The 13,704-nt window shown below is 43.1% G+C and overlaps 1 protein-coding gene across 1 annotated transcript; it reads left to right on the top strand.

Moving 5' to 3' along the window:
• Positions 1 to 10,203: 10,203 nt before the first annotated feature.
• LOC306942580 (nanos homolog 1-like) lies at positions 10,204 to 11,767 on the top strand (the record flags this gene model as incomplete). The annotated part of the gene is made up of 1 exon (XM_079528581.1): positions 10,204 to 11,767. One exon carries the CDS (start codon positions 10,204 to 10,206, stop codon positions 10,882 to 10,884), a length of 681 nt encoding a protein of 226 aa, XP_079384707.1. The 3' UTR covers positions 10,885 to 11,767.
• Between the last annotated feature and the right edge of the window lie 1,937 nt (positions 11,768 to 13,704).

The raw sequence follows: 13,704 nt of genomic DNA, 5'->3' as shown, positions 1-13,704 counted from the left end.
CACAGGGGTGGGAAGTTATCTACAAGGAAACAGCAGTGTAGGTCATTGACCATGTTTATTTGTTTGATACAGGCTGTGATGAAGAAAAGAGATGTGATGTTCCATTGGCATATTGAGACGGAGACAGTGTAATTATAATTCGCAGATTTCATGTAGTGGTGTTTCGGTAGTGCTAGCCTAGTCTTTTTTTATGGGGAGCTTTGCTGGTAGCTGCTGCATTTTCCATCATCTATGAGAAAGCTTGTGCACGCGCGCAGCACGCACATGCACACAGAAAGAGAGAGAGGCCAATTAGTGCAATCAAACTGTCACTGGGTCACATTTAGCTGTAGCTGTGCCTAGCCATTCACAGATAGACATGCAGGGCATTGTTGCTTTTATTGTCCATGGCTTCACACCAGAATGGAGCTTGAAATGTGCTCACAGCTTCACGGAACATTTGTTATCATGGCCCTGGAACATCCTAGCGCACAAGACCGCTGAGAAATAAAGCATTCTCTCCATAATCATAGACAATGGAGTGTATTTCATTAAGCCTGATAATAGTGTGTGCATTTCATTACCATAGATAACTAGGGATATTTAGATGAGGGATGAGGTGCTCATAAAGCGCCCGTTGGTAGCCATGGTAACCGACCTTGGCAAACAAAAGAGTCTGAGAGAATGTTTGCGAATGGATAGAAAGGAACGGGAAAGATAGAAATGCAGGAAGGGAATTACGCTGTGTGGCTTTGAACGCTTGGGAGGACTCAGGTGATCGAGGGACCCCCCTTCTTTTGTTCTCACAGAGAAATTTGCCTCCTCTCCATAGGACACCAGACATAATCACATGCTAATGTAGCCTTGGGCTAAATAATAAACGTAATCACCCAAATGTGGAAATCAATGTGCGGTATAGGGAAACCTATCCAGTCATCTCTAAACTCCTGCTCTTATGAATATTGCAGCCCCCTCATCGCCCACCCATGCTGTCAATCAACCCTGAGTTGTGTGAATTTCAAATGAAGATTTGCTTGATAATAAGAAGCAGCCTTGTGGCCCCAAATCAAAGCGGCCCAATAGAATGACCTTGACCTTGGTAGACGCTTCAGTTTACCTGAATAGAGCGTCGCAGTCCCGCCTCCTACCCTGGACCAGGAAATGAAACCCAATGCATTTTTCCCATAGACATTTCTTAAAGTATTTATTAGACGGTTACGCCGCGGACAAAGCCAACTCGAGTCGTGACAACTCATGACAACACAAACAATATTTTGGACCAAACAAATAATTACAAAGAAGAAAAACAACGAAAAAAGTGTTGTAACCTGCCGTTTTTTTCTTCTTTCTAATTATTTGTTCGGCACAAAAATTCTCGAGTTGGCTTTGTCCGCGGCGTAAACGTCTTTAAATAAATACTTTCTGAAATGTCTATGAGGAAAATGAACGGAGAATCATTTCCTGGTCCATGGTAGGGGGCGGGACTGCGACGCTCTATAGTATGCCATGATAGCAATGGAAATCCTTAAAGATGGAGTACTGTGATTTGTTTCCACCCTAAACACGATCATCAGGTATTATTATTATATATGGAGGAAGACATTTTTTTTAAATGTACAGTATTTGTTAAAATGTCATTTTTACGCCTGGTGGGTGGTGATCCACCTGAACTGAGCCTGGTGGGTGGTGATCCACCTGAACTCAGCTCAGTATGATAAAGGGAGAGGGGTTAGGGGAGGGGATGATATTATGATGTAACTTTATCACTGTTTTTTTCATTGGCACGTTTGACTGTCAAGATTTCAGCCTCCAGAAAGAAACCTAAATACAAAGGGAAGACATTGCACATAACCACAACACGGGGTCTAACTTATAAACACATGTAAAACTGGAAAAAATACAAAAATCACGGCACTCCATCTTTAATCTTTGTGGCATTTAGCTGTGTTACAGACTGAAGCCCAGCCCAATCAACTTTATTTACACATTACAGGTTTACAGTGGGTGGAATTTGTTTTGTAGTTTCTAAGAAAAGAGTTATAAGGGTTAAAATAACTCTTAATTAATAGAGAAAGAAACAAGGGAACCGAAGTCAGATAACAAAAAGGCACAATGTAAAATATACATAGTGTGCGTTGTCAAAATATAACAATACTGTTGTTAAGCGGAAAGCCACATTACTATGACTGCTGTCATTAAATGTATACTTCTGCAGAAACATTATTTAATTGTAAATTCCAACTAATTACAAGTAACGGTTTTCTAATGTTTGTTTCTGACAAATACATCAGATAAATGGTATGTATAACAACAGATGCTAATGAAAACTGAACATAGCTGTGAATGACCTGGACCTGGAGTTCACCCATTATAAGTGAAAGCAGATAGCAATATGGGCAGCTCCTCTGACCAGCAAACAACATTACTGCTGATACCCGTGGTGCTCCAGAATTTCAGGAATGCACTTCTCATTAGACAAAAACATGTATCTCCAGAAGAACTTTTTTTAAGTATCCAGGTTTCCACACACATGCACGCACGTGTGCGAACAACACACACACACACACACACACACACACACACACACACACACACACACACACACACACACACACACAGCTTCACATTCATACAGGTACATTCCCACATGGGAGCTGTCCAGTACAACCACAGCCTTCTACTGTAGGCTGCTGAGTCCAGATCCAGCAGCAACAGGAATTTCAGTATACCTTGTACAAGGGCACCTTAGAAAAACTGCTTTGAGATTGATCAAAACTGCATTTCACCCTGACATTGATTTCAGGCAGGCAGGCAGGCAGGCAGGCGGACGGACGGACGGACGGATGGATAGATATCTCCATATACATTGTCATTCATAAGGGTTTTGATAATAATAACAATACCGAAGGTGGCGTTATGAGCAACAAAAGCCAGCAGGTTGCATACTGAATTTTCTCTCATTCTGGGAGACCGATTCTACACCCGATGGCTTGACTGATGGGGGGGGGGGGGGGGGGGGGGGGGGGGGGTTCATACTACACAAAACAGATTTGATCTTTTCATTTGTTGCCGTCTATAAACACAACCACGGAGAACCTTATTTCTTCAGCTCTGGACAGTGATGAAACCATCTGATCTGCGGCACACAGGTGAAAGAAAGCAACACAAGGAAAAATAAAATTGAGTTGCCTTTTTTCCCTGAGCCAGCAGTGGAATCTCAGGCTAGAGACTCTTGATAATGTGGACTCTCTCGACACCGTGTGTGTGTGTGTGTGTGTGTGTGTGTGTGTGTGTGTGTGTGTGTGTGTGTGTGTGTGTGTGTGTGTGTGTGTGTGTGTGTGTGTGTGTGTGTGTGTGTGTGAAAGCGAGAGAGAGTGCGTGTGAAAGAGAGCGAGTGCGTGCGTGTGTGCGTGTATGTGCGTTCGCGTGCACCCACACACTTACAGTATACCATTGGCCTAGACTCCTCGTCTTGGCCAATGGTAATAAGATCATCCTCCGAGGGCCTGTGACAGCCTGAGCGCCTCTCTCTGTCTCTCTCAGGGGTGGCCCATCTGGCCAGAGCCCAGGCTCCGTGCAGCCTTTGACTCTGCTGTGCAGAGAGGAGGAAGACCCATCTGTGGTCCTGTGTGTTCTGCGAGGTATCGACCATTATACCGCCAAGCCTGTCCCCACTTGCACATGGGTCCACTGCTCTGCCGTGAGTGTGTGTGTTTGTGTGTGTGTGTGTGTGTGTGTGTGTGTGTGTGTGTGTGTGTGTGTGTGTGTGTGTGTGTGTGTGTGTGTGTGTGTGTGTGTGTGTGTGTGTGTGAGAGAGTGCGTGCGTGCGTGCGTGCGTGCGTGCGTGCGGTTGCATACGGTCTTGAGTGCAGGCCTTGGTCAGATATATTATTATTAATAAACATATTAATATAATATGATCTGTTATCATATCGTGATCTGTCAGCACGTGCATACACATCTAGGGTTCTCACACCGCTGATCCGACCGATATGTCTCATAGTGTTGGGGGCTTTGTCAGAGTACTGATTGTACCTGTCTGTCTGTACCTGTATGTCTGTCTGTCTGTCCCTTTTATTCCGATATATTGAGATCTCTGTATCTGTTTGTCCATGTCCCTTTAATGCCCATGTTCGGGGATCCCTGCTGTCATCAGTATAGATCTGATGTAATTTACGCATCCTACCTGGGTCGTGTTTTTTGAGTGTGTGGCTTATTGTCTGTAGCTGGATATCCATATGCAAAGTATAAAATAGGGTTAAACTGATTTTGATGCTATATTAACAAATTTAGCTGGGGACCCCACTCAGACCCCTGACATGGGGATCCCCAGACCCCACTGATCTATTATGAGGGGCGCCAGCCCCTCCTATGTCCAGCTTTGAGTGTGTGCATAAACACAAACTTTGCACAAACATTGACGCATTACAACACGTTATTCCATCAAATGTTCGCTTATTAAAGGGCGACGGCGACGCATACTCCAGTTTTTAGGTGATACCGCGGTGGTTGGGGAAACTACAACATGATGTCACGCCGCGGTGTCAGTGATAAGCGATAAGCTCACCCCAACACATGGCTCTGTTTTTACTAACTACCGAAAAGGTGAGTAGCTTATCAACTTAAACTGGAGTATGTGTGGGCCTTAAGACAGGTCCATGTGGTTAACAACTGACAGTGGGCTCTTAAATTATTTTTATTAGAAAATGGATACATTTTTATCTCTTTAATCTCTCTAGTACAAACTGAGAATGCTGCTCTCATGACAGCATATTATTCCCGTGGTGAGTAGAAAACTCATCAAAGTATGTTTTAACAGTTGCCCAGCGTACAGTTTCTTTTTAATTCAGTTCCTGAGTACATGTACGGGCGGCGAGCGTGAGATGAGAGAATGTTGAGCATGGCAGCTGCACAGCTGAAAGATCACAGGAGACAGCCAGGCATGAGCTAATATGAGACGAGGTACTCACATCTGCTTCAGAGAGCCTCTGTTCAGTGGTAGAATTACATCAAGTCCAGACAAAAAGCACAAACCCACATGAGAGAAGTGAAGAGAATGCAAAGTACAATTGAAATGCATGACGGGTACAATAAATGTGCAGGGCTTTGTCTACGTAATGATGGTGCAAAAAGATACATAACGTGTTAGAATTTGCTACATGCATTGCTGACACATGCTATGAAGACAGTATAGGAGGACCTCACACAGTGGGACCTGGAAGAAGAGATATGAGTCATATCATGACATCATTATCAACAAATATTGATACGCTATATTGTGACGTGTGTAACCGTCAATAGATGTATACACATAATTGCTTTTCCTTTGTCAATTCTGCACTCTGTCACTGCTAAACCCCACAGTTGGTCTTGGGGAAGATGTAGACAACCATGTGTCTCCTCCAACACGCATGAAGTCGCCAGCCGCTTCTTTTCACCTGACAGTGAGTATAGTTTCACCTGGAGGGCGTAACGCATTTGGAGGAACGCGCTATGCCAGTTTCGCCCCCCGTTGAACAGGCGCCCGGACCAAACCAGAAGAGTCTGTAATACAGTGCCGTCACCTGCAAACATGGCCAGTTGTGGTTGTTGGAACGCCTGGCCAATGGCCACCAAGGAGGATTCGAACCCCTAGTCTCCATGGTGGTGGACAGTATGCACATAATTTCTGATTATTATTGCTGTGTCCTGTGAGCAATAATGCTTGAGGAGACCTGCCAAAACTTCTGTTATCCACTTGCCTAGGTGCACATTTTAAAAACTGAACATGTTGTGTGGGACAATGGCCCTCCTCGGAAGCTCAGTGGTAATCGGGGCCAAAGGAATTTTCCCTGCATCATTAAAAAGGGATTGGTCCGTTCACTCCACTCATGGGAAGTGCCGTTAGTTAACCCAACAAAAGGCTGCTCTTGGTGCGGACCCCCAGAGATGAAGGGCATTGCAGGGGCTCATAGAATCCCGCCCCCATTCCGCTTTAATCCCCTCTGCCTCATTGTACCAATACACTCTGAAGCCTTTGACCGCATCCTGCTCTAATCCCCCTCAGATCTTGGGGACGTTAAACAAGTTTCAGACCGGTGTGCTTAAGATCATTCTCCTCCTCCCTGAACTCCTCTTCTCGCCACCTCACTGTGATGATCAATTCTGTTCTGTGCCCTGTCAGACACACACACACACACACACACACACACACACACACACACACACACACCATACAACTTCTATTCATATTTACTTGAATGTTTGGAGAGGGAGAATTGTTCACTTTCCACTGTCGATGGTTTCAGTGGCCCAATAGATCTAAATGTTTAGAGTTTTACTTCTGCTAGAGTCCCAGTGGGTGGGTTTGTTACATGGAACTGAATCCAGAAAGTGTAGACAATCTCAAGCAAGTATTTAAAAGTCAATATTCTGTAATTTTCTGTGAATGACAATTTATACCACTGACACCATCTGAACATTCTTCATGTGATTAAACCCCACCCTTCTGGTGCAGCTTACACAAACACCAGGAATTATTCATACTTACAAACTCTGGCCTAGGACTGATACTGATCGCATAACATTGTGGATCATGACGTATTGAAAATTCAATACCACCGAAATATTGTACAAGATGCCGGTTTATTTTCTATGTAGGATATATCAACATACCAGTTGATTCAAGCTGAAAGACTAAGCATGCAGGTTGGCACAAGAAAATAGGAGCCACAAAGACAGTGTGAAGCCTTGGTACAAGGTTGTTTCTTTACATTCAAGGGGGCTTGTGAAGTTTATAATTCATACTTCATTGTATGGCCTTGTGGCTTACCAAAAGTAACTGATTTTCACCGAGCAATGTGGTCATAGAACTGACTATGAATAGTCTGCTGGAGGGCACACTTGGAGCTAATCATGGGGTTGTTGTGCGTGCGTGCGTGCGTGCGTGCGTGCGTGCGTGCGTGCGTGCGTGCGTGCGTGCGTGCGTGCCGCACATCTGAGAGAGGCTGGTTGCAGGCTTTCCAGAGAGGTAATTGCGGATGGCATTCAGGGCAGTGTGGTTATGACAGAGCTCTTGACAGGCCCAACAGACACCCCTTAATTTCAGCTTGACCTTGGATTGTTTAGCATTCTTCACTGGTACTGGTGACAATGACACGTGTCTGGGTTGACTCTTGGTGCATGGGGGTGGGGTTCAGTGTGTGTGTGTGTGTGTGTGTGTGTGTGTGTGTGTGTGTGTGTGTGTGTGTGTGTGTGTGTGTCTTTCGTGACCATGTGAATGATTGAATAAATAATGTGTATGTCCATATATATGCGTGTGTGTGCGTGTGTGCCTATATATGCGGTGTTGGAGGTGGGCTGGGGGTTGGAAGAGAGGATAGTACAGATGGAGTGACCGTTAGGGATGCAGTCCTACTCCCAGGAGAGCATGGCTGGAGGTCGGGGATCAAACCCCCAACTGACACCACCCACACCCCCTCCAGCTCTGTGTCTGGGGGGAGCAGTGATCCAGAATGAACAGGCGGGGCTCCTCCGACCAGCCACATTATGCAGTTTATGCAATTAATGCAGCAATGGAGATGGCAGCGGTCTTTGCTGAAGAGAGGGGGGCAAGGGTTGTTGTGGATATGTTGGGTTGTTCTTGTTTTGCCAAGCTGTTGTAGATAGCACAGCTGGCACGTGCTGCCACACACACACACACACACACACACACACACACGCACGCACGCACGCACGCACGCACACACACACACACACACACACACACACACACACACACACACACACAGCGTTCTTTTAATTAAGGGATTTGTTAATTTTCCATTGAACTTGACAATGATGAATGGAGAGAGCATTGTCTGACCATCTCAGCCTGAGCTGCTGTGCAATTAGGCCAAGGGAAAAACATAGTTGTAACATTATGAAGATGCAGGATGATGTTTGTTGTTTATTTTGTGTTGTAGCCTCCTTGACCCACACTATTACCAATTGGGTAAGTATTTAGTTGCCTATGGTGTCACTGGCCCAAAACACAAGCTCACAGCGCATTGCAGGGCAAGGTGTTGTGTGCTTGTGGATCTGCTATTTCCAGCACACAAATCTTGACACAACAATGTATAAATCATGTTGTAATGTGTACCCTAGTAAGGCTTATTCTACTGTTGCGCTTACATGTTACTCTAGAATCTAGAGTCTAGATGAGTGATCGAAAACCTTTTTGACATGAATTGCCATGTTTTTCTTTTCTTGATAGTCAGTGTGCAATTACTGCCATATCAATATTCAGTTACACCACACCCAAATGTAATATTTCCAACATGTTTTGATTGTCCATTTTCTTATTTTTCTTTAGAAATATTATATATATGACGATGTAATGATCATTAGACTCAATAACCCGCCTCCCAGACTCCCTCCCCAGTCAGAGTTTTGTTTTATTTTTTTATTTGTAAAGAAAAAACCTCTCACATGTGTGCCAGTGATCACCCATACCCTGTGCCAATGTTGGCACACGTGCCTAGGGTTGCCTACCCCTGCTCTAGATAAGGGTACTTGCTAAATGCCTAAAATTATCTTTTTAATTTTCAATGTCCATAGTTTAATTTATTTTGCTAGTGAAAGATATATTGTATGAGATCAATAGATGCAAAGCAGTTACCAAGGAGCCACATGTCATATTGCCCCATGTGCAATTTATCTATTGTGATATAGCAGCCATTCATCTTTTAAATGCTCTTTCATGATTTCCTTTGTGCATGCAAAGCCAGAGGTGACCTTGAAAATGGCCATGTGGTGTGTTCTGGTGATAATATATTCTCATACACAAGATACTGTCCCCCTATGCTTTTATTCATGCTTTGTTGACTTTACTATCTTTACTATATCACCAGCAACTCTTATAACTTATAGCTCTGTTTGGATGTCCAATTCAGACTATCCATTGAAATGTATAGAATGCACATTTAGGCAGATTCTATGTAGATATGGAAACAACATTTTTACCTCTAATGCTGTTTGACTTCATGTTTACAAAATTATAATTGTAAAACAAACATACATACATAATAGTTATGCACATTACAGAATGTAAATAACATTTTATTTTAGCTATCGTCTAGCTACAGTACACTTAAATTATATAAATAAATTGGACGTGTATTAATAATGAATCATATGGTAAACAAATCCTGCAGTGTTTCAACGGAGGCCCCTACAATTACAATTGTTGCTTCAAGCTACAGGCCTACTTTTATTAATCTCATTTCATAATATTTCTAATGCAGATACTTTTACAAAAGATGACTTACAAAGCACCAAGGCATGTTGTATGCCTATACAGTCAGTATAGGCTATAACTAGGCCTATAGAATAATGTCTGCTGGGATTCTATATGTCAATGAGTAGTAATTTTTCTCATTACAGTAACTCTTCTTGTTGGTAATAATATTATAGTAATGTCATGTTATTGTTGTACTTGTACCAGGCCCAGGCCTAATAGCCTATCTTTCTCTCGCTCACACATGAACTCTCACGCACGCACACCCACTCGCGCGTGTTTCAGTTTATTGGGCCTTGACTTACACATACATACACACACACACACGCGCGCGCACACACACGACACGAAACAGGCACACTCCGTTTTAATGCATATTAATGAAGTTAAACGTCTCGCTGTGGAGTGGAGACAATGGAACGGAGGACAGGCTGGTTCTGAGCACAAAGCCCTGAGGGACTGAGAACAGGTGCAAAGAGGACATGTCATGTCTATGCCAAACGGCTCGCTATAGGTCTATTAATGTAGAAAAGTGATGCCTTCAACATAAAAAAAATAAAAAAACACACCTTACATTGAAAAAACACTGGGAAAACAACAAAACAAAAACGTCAAGAAGCATCAGATAGAAATCTGATAGTCTGCAGACTCGTGCAGAGTGTCATTCCGCTGTAAACATCAAAAAGCTCCTTAGTGCTTCCATCATAGAGATGTATTTTTTGGAGAGGCAAAATAATTTCCCCTGCTTCAATAATGCCCTGCCTGCACTGGATGGATCTCTCACTGGATAATCAACTGGAACCAAGCCCCGCCCACTGCCTTTTTATTCTAGGAACCACTCTCAGCCCATTCTGTTGAGCGCTCTGCACACTGGACAGAGAGCATCGCTTTCTTACCCATGCTGCAAATCCACATTGTGCAAAACACCAATTCCCTTTTGTGCACATTAGCCTGTCCTGTGTGGAAGAATGGATTATTTAGATCACGGGTACTTAGAAGCGCGCTCTCCATATGATTACACGTTCAATTTTTGGAACGATTACCTCGGTCTATCGACCCTTGTCGCTAAAAACAAGATCAGCAACTCATCGCTCAGTCCCAACTCCATAACGGAGTCCCTCAAAGCGACTCTTGGCTTGGACGATTCTCCGATCTGCTCATGCGTAATTGGGCACGGTGGGGACAGCGATGGACATTTGGACTGCTGCTGCGTGCCTCCAAACTCTCCCCCGATGTCCATCTTCGATCTGAAGGAACGGCTGTCGCTTCTCAGGCCGTTTGAGCACCTTTCCAGTGACGCACGGCTGACAGACAGGGACACCTCTGCCTACGGAGGGAGCTTCGGGGGGCTCGACCTGCTCGCCATGGACAGAAGGCGCAAACAGACTCAGAGGAGTAAGCCAGAGCCGAAGATATGTGTGTTCTGTCGGAATAACGGGGCGCCAGAAGAGGTGTACGGTTCTCACATTTTAAAGACAGTCGATGGCAGAGTCTTGTGCCCCATTCTACGGGCATACACATGCCCTCTCTGCAGTGCCAACGGAGACAACGCGCACACGATCAAGTACTGCCCTCTTTCAAAGGAGCAGCCCAGTCAGCGAGTGGTGAAGAGGGCTAGTGCGATTGGCAAAAGGATGAAAATATTCTAAGCAACGACATTTATTACGTTTTTTTTTTTTACTTGATTTTAGACTGCACTCTCTGAAATTAGGCTACTTATTGTTGTATTTCGCAGTAATTTTGCCCCAATTCATGCACATGACAAGTCTAGAGAAGAGTCTTAAAGATGTTATGAACATAGCATTTTAATGCGTTGATTTTTGTACGTTTCACTAGTTTATTTGAATTGTCTAATGTTTTGTTATGTATCTCTTCTTATTGGCACATTACACCTGGACGCTCTGCGTGCAACAGGATTCCCCGTGGCATAGCACACTCTTAAGAACTCGATGATCACAAATGCTGTTCCATTTCTTTATGAATGAACCAAAGTACTGTAGGCTATTTAGATCGACATGTTGAATGATAACGACTTTCATACTGTAATCAAACGTTGTGGCGTTCAGTTCAAAACAGGCCAGGCTGTGCATGTCAGTATATTATTATGACTGCATGGTTTGTGAGATGCATTAATGCCAACGCGAATGAATATGCATTCCCAATATGAAATGAATGTTTGTCCCATAGTTCATTGGCTTTGACACACTATAAGTTTGATAGGCCATGCAAGATTTCAGCACATTTTTTTCTGAGACAAATGTTTTCTACCAAAGGAGTTCATTTTTGTATTGAAGCTTAGCTTAAAAGTAATTTCTGTATTGTTTGTATGTTGGATGTATATGTTCAGTCAGTGTCTTTTCCTTCACAATAGTATTTTACAGAACTGTACAGATTTCATCTGAATGTAAAAGATTGTGAAAGATGGTTGGCCTTGCTTTTTTAAATGGGTCCTCCAGACTATTAATACTGGCAGAGAATGTTCTGAATTTGTATTTACCGTAAATACTTCAATAACACAGTTGCCTACCTAAATAAAACCAGTTGATTCTCAACATGTATAGCCTACATTTTCATGTCGCCATATAGTGTAGCCAATAGCCATAGGCTATTCTGCAATTATGTAGGCCTAATAAAGGGGTTTTAGCTGAAAAACCTGACATACCAAAGTCGTATAATTTGTCATAGTAGGCCTAATTGTTTTCTGTAATATATTTCTATGTAGGCTACTGTAGGTCTATAATTTGAAAGTACATTTAGCCTATATAGTCTCTGAATAAACATTGTAGGCCTACTAATTTGTCACCCCCAAACAATATATGGAGTCACCCAAACAATATGCTACTACTAGCCGTGGCATTTTAATGTAGCCTGCCCTACACATTCCATCCAGGTATGCGTATGCCGATAGGTTACAAGAAGATGAAGAGGCATTGTTGAACTTGACACCGAAGACCGAACTATGTAAACCATTTCACGTGGAAATTGAATGTCAATTCTGGTGTGATGCAATGGCGCCACCCTGTGCTCACATCTCTTCATGACTATGTAAATGTAATGTAGGCTACCACTGCTACTCAATGCGGGTTCTTTGACCGATATTGTATTCACCTGGGTTGAGCCTGATTTGTACTTCGTCGTACAGTCGTTGTGCGCGGAGTAGCTATTCACACGAATACATTAATGCATCATTACAAATTACAATCCAATAATATGATTGTGAAGTAGCCTACTTTATTAAATTATTATTATTAATGTATTATTTTGAGTAGCCTACTTTTACACTTGTAGGCCTATAGCTATTTTGATGCAGTTCAATTTTGCATGCAGGACACACCAACATTTCTCTTTTGGGTCTCAAGATGAAAACATTTGGGGTTCAGGGTGAGTGTCTGTCACAATGCCCATGAGTGTCTCCCACTCACTGGGCAGCTGGGGCAATTTCAATTTGTGATTTAAATAGAAACAATTACGGATATGTGCACAGTAGGCATGCAGATCTATACCAAGGGAAGTTACAGTTATGAACTTCCCTTGGTATAGCAAAATTAGGTCCTCAAAGGTGGAAATAATGTACATAGGCCTACAGTATAGGGGAAAAACACAAGAGTGTAAAGATAAAAGAACTGGCACACCAGCATGTATCTGGGTCAGAAAGAAATAGTCTGCACAACCCATCTGTATCAAAACCTTAAAACAAAACCTTATATTATTGTCAACTCAATACATGATGCGTTACTTCATATAGCTTGTTTAACATATTAACCGTGTCTTGGAGACCGGGCACTGTCCATTGTTTATTAAATGTACAGTATATACAGTATATTGCTACCTCTCTCTTTTCCTTGCATCCTTCATCAATTTATCTCATTGGGTTGTGAAAAATACCTTGTTTCAAGTCAACTGTCACCACATTTGGCTTTTTTTCTCACTCATGGGCATGGTGAAAAGTATATGAATCACGGCTTATTCGACAATTCCACATCCAAACGTAGTGGATTGTAGGCTCTTAGACATGTACATCAATTGTAAGAGTTATTTGTTGATGTTTTCCCCATCAATTTGATTTCATTCTTTTTTCTTTGCCCTACTGCATGCACTATGCTGGCTATGTTGGACAGTTTGTCTGAAAACTAACCATTCCTCACTACACTGCAGCAGTGTGTTCTATTGGCTAAGCACATGCTGACAGCACTGATGCTGCTCTCTGGCGGAGGACAGGGATGGCTGGAAAAGGCTTGGCTTATACTCCGTCGTATGGCGGTGTTGCATGCTGAAAATAGACAATCTACAAGCTCAAGCGTGACGTATCCGCAATGAGTTGTGAACTTGTAGATAGGCTGTTTCAGGCTATAGGAGGAGAGGAGGGGAAGGGAGGAGGCGGGGAGGGATGCATCCTGACTCTATAAAAGGCAAGGTTCTGCAGCATCACTGAGCTGGTGCAGTGTAAAAACGCCCGCTCACCCTCACCG

Source organism: Electrona antarctica (assembly GCF_951216825.1).
Source record: "Electrona antarctica genome assembly, chromosome: 18".
Lineage (NCBI taxonomy): Eukaryota > Metazoa > Chordata > Actinopteri > Myctophiformes > Myctophidae > Electrona > Electrona antarctica.
The sequence above is the reverse complement of the archived record's forward strand: the minus strand, read 5'-3'. Positions and strand labels throughout refer to the sequence as shown.